A 14,584-nucleotide genomic window follows, 5' to 3' on the forward strand; every position below is an offset into this window, starting at 1 on the left:
GCATGTCTGACAGGGTGGCTGCTGTTATAGCAACAAGAAGTGGTAGCACGAGGTTCTAAAAGGGCAAAAACAGTGCCCAATTACTTTTTGGTAGATAGTGTATTTTACAAAACTATGTAACCTAATACTCTTTATCTTAAATAGTTCTGGCCACGTAGCTTGTTGAAATTGTTTATTTCTTTTGCAATCATCCCGTACATTAGAAAATTGCAGCTTACAAATTCAAATTTGTTTACGTCCTATATACTCAATGCAGAATGGAACTGTTTTGTTCGAAAAAATTTAGCAAAACGATGAGCAGTCGAAAGTTTTATCATGAGGTACGTGTAAAGAAAATCTTTGGGTGGCAAAAAAGTACACTACCATAGGCGGATTACGATAACAGTGATTTGACTGCAGGGGACACATGGAATGAGCTTCTCGATTCTCGGATTTGAATCCAATGGATTTTGCAATGTGCAGCTATTTCAAAGCGAAAGTGTAGAGTGTGAAAATCAGGGACAAACAGCATCTACGTAAACAAATTGCTTCTGGGTGCCGTGTCTTTTCCAGGACAGGACTTGGTGACTCGCATCTTGCGAGACATGGTGAACGCCTACAAATTTTGTGTTCTGACACTGGGGGCCACCACATTGAACAAATATTGTAATCCAGCCTATGCATGGTGCGGAACTTTTGGGTCATTCTATATATGATTCAACATAGGATTCTGAAATAGGCCTAATACAGGCGTCGTAACACTTAAAATCTCGTACCACTCGTCCCATATTACACGACCTCTGAGCGCTAATATCGCCACTGCCTTGTATATAGGTCTCGCAAGTACGGATTACCGACAGAAGGAATGCGAATCAAACAATGCGATAAGGAAGAGCGGGCGAGAGGAAAGGTCACGAGATAACTTGAATGATATTCAAGAGTACAGTCGGAAGAGAAATGACATCGATAGAATCAGTCTTGCGTTGTGATAGTTATATACATTACGACTTTAGTTTGTTCCATTGCATGTGAATACGGGTCTTGTATCGCACGGTATTATTATTCATTCGTAAACATATTACGTTGCGCGTTTAATTAGCTTCGAATTTTTCTCTTGCTACCTTCTTTATTTTTACAGCGATGTCCTCATTTGTTAATCTTCTTGGAAGAGACGGTACTTCCATCGGCTCGGACCTCTTCCCCCTCGGTGTGCCTACATACATACGTCAAAACAGACAGCAACGCCACCATTGGTTTTCGGTAATCGTTTCTTGCGCGAGCTATACAAGACATCGTAGGCGATTACGGAGCGCGGGGCATTGAGGGGATCAAAGTTCTCGTGGAAACGTATGACGCACTCTGCTACTACGGGTAGTAACACAGATCACCCAGAATCTTTAGAAAGATTGAGTTGAATATAATGTTTCAGAATTTTCTTTTTTAGACGACTATTCATTGGGGGGCGATAAAACCCTACCCGATGAAAGTGGTAATTAGACTAATAAAATGTTATCATAGCTAGAACTTAATTCCTTAAGGGGTTAGGTATAGCTTACAGCAGTAAAATTTTTGGAAATATTCAACATTTTTTTCCTCCATTACTGTACCTTGTACAATAATAAAAATTGGTATGTGTAAAAGACTATACTTCAGCTATATGAAAAAATAAATATATTTTTACGATTCAAAAAAAAATTATTTGGGCCTATATATATATATTTTTTTTTTTTCAAAATTCAATATGATAGCGCAGCTGGCTACGGACTGGAAGGTCCGGGGTTCGATCCCAGGTAGTGACAGGATTTTTTTCTTGTTGCCAAACTTTCAGAACGGCCCCGAGGTTCACTCAGCCTCCTATAAAATTGAGTACCGGGTCTTTCCCGGGGGTAAAATGCGGTCAGAGCGTGGTGCCGACCACACCACCTCACTCTAGTGCCGAGGTCATGGAAAGCATGGACTCTAACTCCATGCCCCCCCCCCCAAGTGCCTTCATGGCACGTTACGGGGATACCTTTACCTTTTACCAATATGGTAGCAGTTTACTGTGCAGTGATGAAGCATTTCCCTCATAACTCATAAACTTGTTAACTTTTTCATGTTCTCTCTTTTATTTTATTGCTGAAACTCATGTTTACAATATCATGCTCTTTCAACTACATTCCTCAATAAACAATTTTTTTTTATTTTGTGTTAGAATAAAGTACTGATATTTGACCATTTTTTAAATGAATTTATTTTTTATCAGACAATCTGTCAAAGGTAGAGAAGTGATCTTGCATCATATTGTAGATATGACATGTATAAATACACACAAAATATTTCATCACAGAATGTTGGATAGTTTTTGAGTTATGTGGGAAACGCTTCATCACTACACAGTGAACTGAATTTTGAAAAAAAAAAAAAAAATGTATTCTTTTTTTTTAAATCGTAAAAATATTTTTTCATATAGCAGGACAGTGTTTTACACATACTAATTTTCATTATTGTACAGGATAAAGTAATGGAGGGAAAAAAATGTTGAATATTTCCAAAATTTTACTGCTGTAAGCTATACCTAACCCCTTAATAATGAACCACTAAGGATTTCTTAACAATGAGATTATACCTATTTTTCCGGAAGACTCTTCAATGAAAATGTTAGAACATCCAAGGCATTATTCTGCGACATTTAAGATGTAAAGCAATATTAAGTTTTGTTGCCCGAAATAGCAGTTTAAAAAAATAGCAAAATGTAATTGCACCTTGTTCGCAGCATCGCTTTTTAAGTGTAAATTACAAGATGTTTCCTTTCTTGTAGTATCTAATAAGAATTTGGTGAAGAGTAGCGCATATTATTATTAATGCAAGGAATACAGAAACTTACCCAGTCGGAGAAATGAAGCTTGTCCAAGTCCGTGGACGCCGCCTCTGCCTTTGCCCGCAACTCCTGCGTCCCTTGCGACACTTTCTCCAGAAAGGACGACAGTTCAAGCGCCTCGGCGACCAGCGCCCGGCACACGGCGCGATAATGCGCGTCAGCTTGCTGAGGGGACGGGGCTCCGAGGTGCTGACAGCATCTCTGCAACAGCGAAGTCAATAATGAGCTCGTGTATTTAAGACTCAAAATATGTGTGTACACATGATCCGAATTGTTTTTAGCGAAAAAAAAAAAACAACTTAAACTCAAATTGTATTTCTTCAAATATATATAAGTTCTTAAAATATAAAGTAATTTAGGATTTTACAAGTTTATACAGGGACATCATTTTATTTTTACTTCAATTTTTATTGTACCTGAGTTTTTGAATGTACTTCACTCCCACCCCTTCTACTAGCAAACTTCCAACCGTCCTCACACAGAACCAAGGCCACATACGCAGTCAGCGTCGTACGGTCATAGTACAGCAGTGGCCGGCAGAAGCTGCAGTTATGACGTAAGAGCCAGTCAGACCTCAAGAGCTTGGAAGAACGAGCATTTGAGTCGTATTACTGTTAACACGCACTAGCGCAGTGGCGTCAGTGCAGCAATGATACGACAGTTCTTCGAGATAAATTGATGGAATCACATTCCTGTATTTTGCTAGGGAATAACTCCTCTGCGGTCATGAGGGCAACATTCTTGGCAAATACCCCGTCATTAAAAGAACGCATGTTCTTTGCAATGGCTAGTGAAAGCCTATATCTTAAGCCTTAAGCTTACCATTGATTCACTGACAGTGTGTTCCCTAGCTTCACTTAACAATTTATCTTTCAATTGCTGCACTAGTACTTGCCGATCTTCTCCCCCATATTTGTCATAATCATTTGTGCGGCATACAGAATAATGGCGTTGTATATTGAATTTCTTTATATGCTGAAACAGCTTGCCACAAATCAAACACTTCTCCATTCCTCCATACTCCATAACATAGTTTGATCTCGACAAAGCATTTAGCTTGGGCACGATAGTAACACAAAGTGATGGTGTGTTTCAAAAGTTGAAATATACTTTGCATACTACTCACCAAGTTAGGACCTAGATAGTTCAATCTGTATATTGTGTAGGAAAATGTCTGTTAAAAACACTTGAACTGTTTTCAAGTTTCCGAGTAGACAAAGTGTTGTAGTACTGCTTAAATTATTTATTTCTATATTTGTATATTTATAGCAGTTTCGGAGCCTCATTTACATAATGCGAACGCTTCTGCAGCTGGCTGCATTATGAATTTCATATTATTATAAGTACATTAAATTTGATTGCAAACCAAAATATTTTGTTACATTGATTTATCACGGATGTACAGTTTTGTTTTCGTACAAATGTATTGTAATCGTGCTGTTCCCATACTACCTCAGACGAATGGATCGCGCTCTGTCAGTGCATAGGCGCCGTACCACCACTGTTCAGTTGAACCTTCTCTCCTTGCTGTGCTCAGTATGCAGAGATTGCCGAGCAAAGAGCGTGGCGGCTCCGTGGTATGACGTTACAGAGCACGGAACATGCCGGTCACTGTAGTACAGTATACAGCACTGAGTGAGCTAGTACAGTACGTTCCCGAAATATGGTCGGATTTTTCAGTGAAGAATGAGCATTCATTTATTGAATCATAGGTATTTCCGCACATGTACTGTTACGTCCTTTGGTTACGTCACATCCCGGTTTCCCCCAACCATTTCTGCTTGCCCCTCTGTAAAGGCTAGTGACAACGTAATATTATACAAATGTTTTAAAATAATTTAAATAAAAGGGCCTCGTTAAGTAACTGTCATATGATTTTCCCACTTGATAACAGAGGAAATTTTTCTTTGCGGATCGGGCAGAAGTGAAGATTGAATTTACAGTATGTTAGGTACACTGTTATAGAGTAGGTAGAGAACTATTTAAACATGTGCAGGAGTATGGCTCCCCATGTCGCCTGGTTTGAGTGCTTTGCATTATTTCTTTTGGGGTGACTGTAAAACAGTTGTGTTTGCTAAACATCCTACAACAACAGAAAAATTAAAAAATTCGATTCAAGAAACAATCAATACATTAAATTTCCGAAGATATGCTTAAAAACGTCTTTGATAATATGTACAAAAGAATTGAAGCCTGTATCGAAATGAACGTCCACCATTTTCAACAATTTGTTTAAATATCCAGTTTTTGATTATTTTTCAACTTAAATGCACTCTCCATATTGTATGCTAATGTGCTGTACACAATACGCTATACATTGCACAATTAATACGTTCGCCTGCATAGTTCAGTTATTAAGTAAAAAAAAACACATAGTGTTAATACTGTACTATGTTTGAGTAAATAAAAAACGAACGAAAATTGTAAAAATCAAAATCGTAATATTTCCTAATTTACGTAAATGGATGCACTACTTTTCTTCCTTCCTATACCTAGTAAAGTGATTTGTTTTCATTTTACGCTAGTATCATAAAACTCCTGTCGTGGAAGGGGTAGCAAACAGTGTTTCCGATTCTCAACCTTTAATTCAAAGGTATAGCCAGGTTAATATTACAAACGTTAGTAAAAATAGAATGCTGTCCCGGTACAATATAAGTAAATGTAAACTTGTTGCATACTGCTGTGTTTAAAATATTGTGTTAATGTAGCCTATTACATCTTCAAACGAATAATTTCACCATTCTAATGAATAGTGAGATAATGAAAACACCTCCATACTATTCATCTCATCCTCTTCAGCTCCATCTCCTACATCAGCGGCGGGCAAAATATAAGGCGCACTTGATGCAGCCTGCATGACAACGGTTTTGTTATTCGTTTGGGTGGTAGCCTGACTTCACGGCGATCAAAGAGTTCATTTTGTGTTGCAACACATTTTGCCCGCCTGTGTCCTACACCTTCCTGATCTATCATCATCATCATCATCATCATCATCTTTCTTCCTTATCGTCTAGTGAATACGACGATAGCCGGGTTCAAACCCAGCCGAGGATAATGAATTTTAAGGGTGGCAAAATTCTTACAACGAAACTACATAGGTCTAACAAAATCCTTGGAACAAAAGGATTTTTTTTTTTTTTTTGGTGACTGAGGCATCTACCTTTGTCACTGAAAGGAACCATAAAAATCCAGTCAGATTGGTCGGCCACGGAGTTTGAACCCAGGACCTCCCGAATGCGAGGCTCAAATTGTAATGCCTAATATATATACTCGTATTATTATTAAGTCGTAACGTTGATTTTTTAAGTTTGATGTTTTGTAAGATTTTAATGATTTTTTTTTTAGTTGGACAATGAAACTTGTAGGATGTTTACAGCTATTATTGCGTATTGTCACCATGTGACAGTTGTTTATTGTTAATACAATAATGGAGGTAATAAAGTTTGAGATTAGAGGCCTTTTAAAGCACCACTGAACATAAAGATTATAAAGCTGCTGCGCGGCACAAAAATGCTTAAGTCGAGAGTGAAGGTGTCGTTAGTGAGCGTGTAGCTTAACCATGATTGCAGAGTTTCAATAATAGAGGAGACATTAAATGTCAATAACGACCTGCAAGAATTAATGTATGAAATCTTGAGAATAAACGCAGAGTTTTTAAATAAATCCACAAAAAGTACTTGTGGGTTGTAAGAAGAGCCTGGTGCTTCAAAAAATACAATATATCGTCAAATTAAGACGCTTAGAAATTCATACAGAAGTTGTAGATCTGTACCTCATGAAGTGACACCTAAACAGGCTCAACGCAGGGTGGATATCCGTAGTCAGCTTATCGCTAATCCCACAGATAACAGATTTAACGGTAGAATGTGATGAAAAATGAGTATTATTACCGCAATCCTGACACCTCAAAACAGGGGCTTGATTTCCGTCAGCCTGTCAAATTCATCGTTAAATAAAATAGATTCAGCTCCAAAGTAATGATAGGTGTCCCTATGAAATTTAGAAGGAGTAATTCACATGGAGTATTCTTCCCCTCCCTCCAAACAGACGTGAAGTCAATGCTGATCTTGATTCTCAACAGCTAGAACGAGTTCATGAAGTTTTGAGAGAGAGGTAGCCGGCATTAGTTAATCGATACAGAATTCTCTTTCAGCAGGACAATGCGAGTTAATAGATACAGAATTCTCTTGCAGCAGGACAATGCGAGTTAATCAATACAGAATTCTCTTGCAGCAGGACAATGCGAGTTAATCGATACAGAATTCTCTTGCAGCAGGACAATGCGAGTTAATCGATACAGAATTCTCTTGCAGCAGGACAATGCGAGTTAATCGATACAGAATTCTCTTGCAGCAGGACAATGCGAGTTAATCGATACAGAATTCTCTTGCAGCAGGACAATGGGAGTTAATCGAAACAGAATTCTCTTGCAGCAGGACAATGCGAGTTAATCGAAACAGAATTCTCTTGCAGCAGGACAATGTGAGTTAATCGAAACAGAATTCTCTTGCAGCAGGACAATGCGAGTTAATCGAAACAGAATTCTCTTGCAGCAGGACAATGTGAGTTAATCGAAACAGAATTCTCTTGCAGCAGGACAATGCGAGTTAATCGAAACAGAATTCTCTTGCAGCAGGACAATGTGAGTTAATCGAAACAGAATTCTCTTGCAGCAGGACAATGCGAGTTAATCGAAACAGAATTCTCTTGCAACAGGACAATGTGAGTTAATCGAAACGGAATTCTCTTGCAGCAGGACAATGCGAGTTAATTGAAACAGAATTCTCTTGCAGCAGGACAATGCGAGTTAATCGAAACAGAATTCTCTTGCAGCAGGACAATGTGAGTTAATCGATACAGAATTCTCTTGCAGCAGGACAATGCGAGTTAATCGATACAGAATTCTCTTACAGCAGAACAATGCGAGTTAATCGATACAGAATTCTCTTTCAGCAGGACAATGCGAGTTAATCGAAACAGAATTCTCTTGCAGCAGGACAATGCGAGTTAATCGATACAGAATTCTCTTGCAGCAGGACAATGCGAGTTAATCGAAACAGAATTCTCTTGCAGCAGGACAATGCGAGTTAATCGAAATATAATTCTCTTGCAGCAGGACAATGTGAGTTAATCGAAACCGAATTCTCTTGCAGCAGGACAATGCGAGTTAATCGAAACAGAATTCTCTTGCAGCAGGACAATGTGAGTTAATCGATACAGAATTCTCTTGCAGCAGGACAATGCGAGTTAATCGATACAGAATTCTCTTACAGCAGAACAATGCGAGTTAATCGATACAGAATTCTCTTTCAGCAGGACAATGCGAGTTAATCGAAACAGAATTCTCTTGCAGCAGGACAATGCGAGTTAATCGATACAGAATTCTCTTGCAGCAGGACAATGCGAGTTAATCGAAACAGAATTCTCTTGCAGCAGGACAATGTGAGTTAATCAATACAGAATTCTCTTGCAGCAGGACAATGCGAGTTAATCGATACAGAATTCTCTTGCAGCAGGACAATGCGAGTTAATCGATACAGAATTCTCTTACAGCAGGACAATGCGAGTTAATCGATACAGAATTCTCTTGCAGCAGGACAATGCCAGTTAATCGATACAGAATTATCTTGCAGCAGGACAATGCGAGTTAATCGATACAGAATTCTCTTGCAACAGGACAATGCGAGACTCCACACCGCTCGAACAACAATTGAAAAAATCCAGCAATTGGAAGGAATCGAACTGCTATCAAACTCAGCATATAGCCCTGATCTTGCGCCTTCAGATTATCGTCTGTTCGATTCATGTCCCACTTTCTGCATGGAATAAATGACCAAATTTTGGACGACGCTGAAATTTTATCATCGAATTCTTCGGTGGTCGTTATTTTGAAGATTAGATTAATGTCTTGTCATGACATCAACTAAAATTTTGCTCCAAAACCGACATTACTTATGACACGAGACAATATCCTGTACATAATATGTTTATCCTTCTGTGACAAAGAGGAATTCGATGCACGCAAATGGACTTTTACGAGCCTCTGCGAGTACACGAGATGAAGTGTTTCTAGGACAGCAGTAATAGATGCACCTGTGAGGCCATGTACAGCATCCCGCGCAGTCGGAATGCGGAATTACGTCACACAGAACTATTCAGCGAAAATTTATCATTCTCAGAGTTAGTTCTAAGGAAATTATGTCAGTATGACGACGACTTGAGGTAGCAGAAGACGGAACATATGAACCTCTGACCCCACTGAGGGACAAGACTTTATTTTTAGAAGACATAGCGGCTAACCTATCAGGTTACTGCTTAGCGCAGCGTTGCCAAGTAACACTCCAGTTGAAAACGAAATACTCCCTCTGTTCCAAAATATGGTATAGAAAGATGTCATTATATACACCAAGGGTATGCACACCCTTTGGCATGGAATGTAGCTTGAATTTGTGTCATTCGAGTTAACGCGAGGTTCACAAGAGGAAGTATTAAGCATCGAGTTCCGAGGTTTAAATCAAGTCGTAGCAGCGAGCTATCTGTATGTCGCGAAATGACATATCCCCTATGAAGCCTTTAGGCTTAGCGATAGAGCGACACAGCTCTTTATCGTTACAAAGATCGGACTCCGAATCTCTCTCTGTAAAACGCACGCGTGTAAATACAGCGCACACGATGATTCCCGAGCTATTCCGAGGTGGGACTTAGCCTCTGAACAGCGACTAATTTCCGTGTCAAAGGGTGTACCTGGCGGAAGAGGCGACAAGCACATGGGACTGACATTCCTACTGCTATTAATACGGAATGTTTGTAAGGGTGGGAGCCTTAACCTACCGCTACTCTGTAGCCCTCCATAGCCTGTAATGGCGAATCTTGGACAACGACACTATTGATCAATTGGTGTACACAACTGGCTTCATATGGGTAAATGACGAACAGTTAAGTACCCGCCGTTAGTAAAAATAATAATTCTTTATTTATACTGGCAGAGTTAAGGTCATAGGGCCTTCTCTTACAATCTACCAGGTCACAAAGTATACAAGCAGTTAAAATTTAACAAAAAGTTAAAGAACAGAATACTAACATACGTATTACAAATAATAATAATAATAATAATAATAATAATAATAATAATAATAATAATAATAATAATAATAATAATAATAGCATAATAAAATCGACACTAAACAACATGAAAATAAAACCACAATAGAAAAAAAAGAAATTAAAATACATTGGAATATAGTGAAAGCAACTCATTTAGTATAAATGGTTAATAGGAAAAACGTAAGGAAGAATATATCACAATGGAATGTAATAAAATAATAATAAAAAAGAAAAATACGAAAATTAAATAAAATTCACGATAAAAATGCTATGATAATAAATTCATCGGCTGATTAAGAAAACAAAAAGGGGAAAGGAAGGAAAAAGAAATATAAAGCCTATATTTTTACAAAACTATGGAAGAGAAAAGGGTTTATAACTGAAAGGAATCTAATTCAAAAAGTGCAATTTTAATTTATTTTTGAAACTAGACAATGTCCGACAGTCTCTGACATGTTGTGGTAGAGAGTTCCAGAGATGAGCTGTAGAGACGGTGAAAGATGAAGAGTAGAAGGATGTTCTGTGTTTAGGAATGGAGAGTGTGATATGGTGTTGTGAGCGAGTATCTATTTTGTGATATGAGGACAAATATTGAAAACGAGAAGCTAGGTAGCTAGGGTTAGAGGTTTGAAGAATATTGAAGAGTAAAATGAGAGAGTGAATAGTTCTTCGCTGAAATAGCGACGAATTTAAAATAATGTGGAGGAAAAGTTACCTACAGAAACATATCTGACAATACAAACGTACGTAAAAATTGGTTCAAAAATCGCGTAAAATGTTAATTGTTAATAGAACGAGCACTCTACTAGTAGGTAGCCAAGTCTTACCTGACACTACATTAATTTTGTCAGTAGGCCTATATACCATGGACTACTCCGTATGTATGACTTTTTGTTGAATAATTACGATAAATTCCTATCCTACTTGCTATTAGAATTCCAGTGTGACATAAGAGGTCGGAGACAATATTTTTATCTAAAGAGTAGTATCCAGAATGACAAGGAGTCTACTAAAATGCAAGATTTTAGCTAATTTTGAAACCTGTGTTTATGCGTTAGTTTGTATTGGCAGTTATTTTTATATACATTTTCCTTTGCAGTATTCTTTCGCGTATGATTTTCTGTGGAAATTATAAGTTAATAACTTTCCAAAGTCTCTTTTGTCGGATGAGACCCACATCACATGTTAGGTAGTCTGTCACTGCTCAGGCAATGCACAGGTTCATAATCGTTCTAACTGCTCGTTCTTCATTCCTTCTGTAATATCTCTTTTCTCTAAATATCCCATCCTTTCTAGCAATTTCTAATAGCTTTAAATTTAGGTTAGGGCCTACTCTTTTTCAGCATAATTCTGATTTGCCAAAATTCTGGCTCATAGGTCAACCTTTGTTTAACAAATGTTTCATTATAAATTTTTATCTTGCTATGATCTTTTTTTTTTTTTTTTAATTTCTGGATTTGCAATCTTACACTTAAGTAAGCATATTAATTCACTCTTGGACTTAGATATAATATTTGTTTAATTTTTATTTATTTTAAAATTAAATTATTTACCGAATGACTGGCATTTACCTTTGAGTGATCCGCCCAAGTGTTCCTATCTACATGGGTTGTAAATAAAGTAGTGGCAACACTGTCGGGAATGGGTCTTGCGCATTCGCATGGGATACGAGACGACTGGTGATCGCAGTTGAGATATTGTCGATGTATTGAATAATAAAACCGGTTGCTATGACAACAGATGTTGTTATTGTGCAGGGTTAAATGTAGAGCACTATTTTTAATTGCTCTGAAGCATGTTTACCAAACTTGAGCAGCGATCAAGGTAGCCCATGGTAGAAATGTACGCCAATGCCATCAAGGGTTACTTGAAGCTTGTGGCAACGATTTACTATCGTATCTGACGGTTGCAATATGGGTCTCTGCATTTCGTATGGGTCGGAATGAGACGGCACATGGGCTCGCACAGGTCGCCCGTCCATTTGTGACGAGCAAGTGGAGTTATTGCGAGATCTCCTTGCTGTTGACCATCGCTGGACTGTACGAGAATTATCAACATTTTTCTCAAATACAACTTACTGTCTTCCTCCGACGAGTTTAGCGCTGGGACCTGAGGTATTCTCGCCATCGATAAGGGGGGGTTGCACGTAGATTCTTTTGTTGCTACAACCAAGCCGAGGCGAGCGGAGTGGGAAGTATTAATCGTCCAAAAATATGCAGTCTTCAGTTTGTAGTAGTGTGTGAATGTCATACTGTATACATATTGTTTACCTAGGCCTATATGGTTTTGTTATTAATATATTAAATATATTGTCCCTGATGTCAGCTATGTTAACATTATATGAATTACTCATATTAAATATTTCACCGTTACAAGTCATTTTTAAGGAAACATGCTGAAAAAAAGTTTTTGGTTTTATTCTATTCGAATTTTAGAATGTGTGTGATTGGTATCGTGAAAAACAGATTCCTAAAATGTCATGCGAAAATCATTTGTTGGTGATATCTTAAAATACAAATCAAGTAGTTTTACTTCTCAAGTGAGTTCAGCAGTAGCCTACAGTATATTTAAATTGATTACTTTACAAATTTAATTCAATTCTACTAATCACTAAATTTTATAGTATGATTCTTCTTTTCATTTATATTATTGTAGTTGTATTATGATTTTTCTTTTTATTTATTTTATTGTATTTGTATATCTGGTGGTGTGATGGCCTTAACTTCACCAGAATAAATAAATAAATAAATATATTAATTAATTAAATATATAAATAAAATTTTCTACAATACTTTCCTTCTCTGAACACGTAAGTAGGAATGGTTGTATCTCTATCTCGCCAAAAATACGTTAGGAAACTAATAGGCATAATGCTCTCGTAAATTGGGCGAATGTTTTCAGTATGATTGCACTTCCTTCCAGACTGCCGCTGTCACTGTTCCCTCCCACTCCAGTACCGCGTTAGACTAGTCGGAACCGCATTCCTCTCAGCACTAAACTCCTCAGAGGATGACAGTACGTCCAGCTATGCGGCGCAAACGTCCAAATTTCCTGAGAGATAATCCACCTTTCATCTTGCATCATAATGCTCGTTGTCATGTAGCAAGAGCAGAGATGGAATTGGGAAGTACTGGAACACCCTCCGTATTCTCCTGACATGAGTCCTTGTGACTATGACTTGTTTCCACGGTTGAAAGAATCACTTAGAGGAATGAGGTTTCTAGATATTACATCAGTGCTTCATGCAGTAGGGCAGTCCTTCAGAGAAATTAACAGAAATAATCTCGCTAACGGCATTCAATGGTTATCACGGATTTGGCAAAAGATACAGGAACACACGCTGGCTATAATATTGAGAGGATGTAAATGTATTTTCCATGAAAGTTCAATAATATGTTCGTACTGTCTATGTTTCCATTACTTTAATTACAACCCTCGTAGAAGCGATGCTCAGAAGCTGTAGTTTTCCGTCGTCTTAGGCTTTGCCCTCGGTGGACCATGGGAGATGAACTACATAGCATCATCATGATTAAATTCAGATGATATATAATTTGCTGTTACTATTAAACGAATAAATGTAAGTGGAAAAATGTACGAAAACAAAGTAATTAAATTCCATCTCGCAGTTTTAAAGCTACTCTCTAATTGTACGTTAATTACTGAGCATAAGACTCACGTCTATGACTTTGGTCAGCGACATGTGGTGGGGAGAGCTGCTCGACTCGTCATCTCCTTCGCCGGAGTCCCGCTCGATGCCCTCATCGTCAGTCTCCTGCAATCTCTCCTGGACGTTATCTGCAACAAAGCAAAACGCAAAAAATGAAGTTCCGAATTCGTAACATTTACAATTTTATTAGAACTTTCGTTGCATTAAATTTGTAAATAATACAATCTGAAGTGCACGACGAACACAAAAGTGATGGCCTTCCGACAGCGATTTACTAGCAACCAGCTGCGAGCAGCAACATATAGAACAGGTCACCATTTGAGCTACTTCGAATAGAGATGGCTGCTGCGGTAAAGATTAAGATCATGACAAGATACATAAATTTGAAATGATCAGCGCGATTGTAAATCTCCGGTGGGCGGGCAAAAGGGCTTAAGCCATTAATTTTACTGGTTTAAGATTTTAATTTTATATATCCATTCGTTAAACCAATTTCCTGGAAGAGATCCTAAAACCAATGATGTCAAAAATAACGGAAATTATGAAATCGTGGACATATGTTACTTTTCCGATTTACAGCATTGTTTAAATCTTTGAAAAGTTTGCAAAAAGTGACTTAAGGGATTAGGTACAGCTTACAGCAGTAAAATTTTTGGAAATATTCAACATTTTCTTCCATTACTGTATCTTATACAATAATGAAAATTTGTATGTATAAAACACTGTCCTTCTGCTATATTAAAGAATATTTTTAAGATTTTATATATATATATATATATATATATATATATATATATACATACATTTATTTATTTTCAAAATTCAAAATGTCTAAAGTTCACTGTGCAGTGATGAAGCGTTTCCCTCATAACTCAAAAGCTTGTTAACTTTTTCATGTTCTCTCTCTTTTATTTTATTTCTGGAACTCATGTTTACAATATCATGCTCTTTCAACTACATTCCTTAATAAATTA

General features: G+C 37.6%; 1 protein-coding gene across 4 annotated transcripts in view; it reads right to left on the minus strand.

The window, feature by feature from the left end:
- The window catches only part of spir (spire type actin nucleation factor), an 825,932-nt gene that overhangs the window by 489,347 nt on the left and 322,001 nt on the right, over positions 1 to 14,584 (minus strand). For all 4 annotated transcript variants that reach the window (XM_069842160.1, XM_069842159.1, XM_069842161.1 and 1 more), the window contains exons 4-5: positions 13,620 to 13,738; positions 2,846 to 3,040 (exon numbers count right to left, since the gene is read on the minus strand). In XM_069842160.1, the coding sequence (XP_069698261.1) occupies positions 2,846 to 3,040; positions 13,620 to 13,738 (314 nt within the window). The remainder of the gene's footprint in view (positions 1 to 2,845; positions 3,041 to 13,619; positions 13,739 to 14,584) is intronic.

This window comes from Periplaneta americana, chromosome 12, assembly GCF_040183065.1.
Source record: "Periplaneta americana isolate PAMFEO1 chromosome 12, P.americana_PAMFEO1_priV1, whole genome shotgun sequence".
In the NCBI taxonomy this organism is placed as follows: domain Eukaryota; kingdom Metazoa; phylum Arthropoda; class Insecta; order Blattodea; family Blattidae; genus Periplaneta; species Periplaneta americana.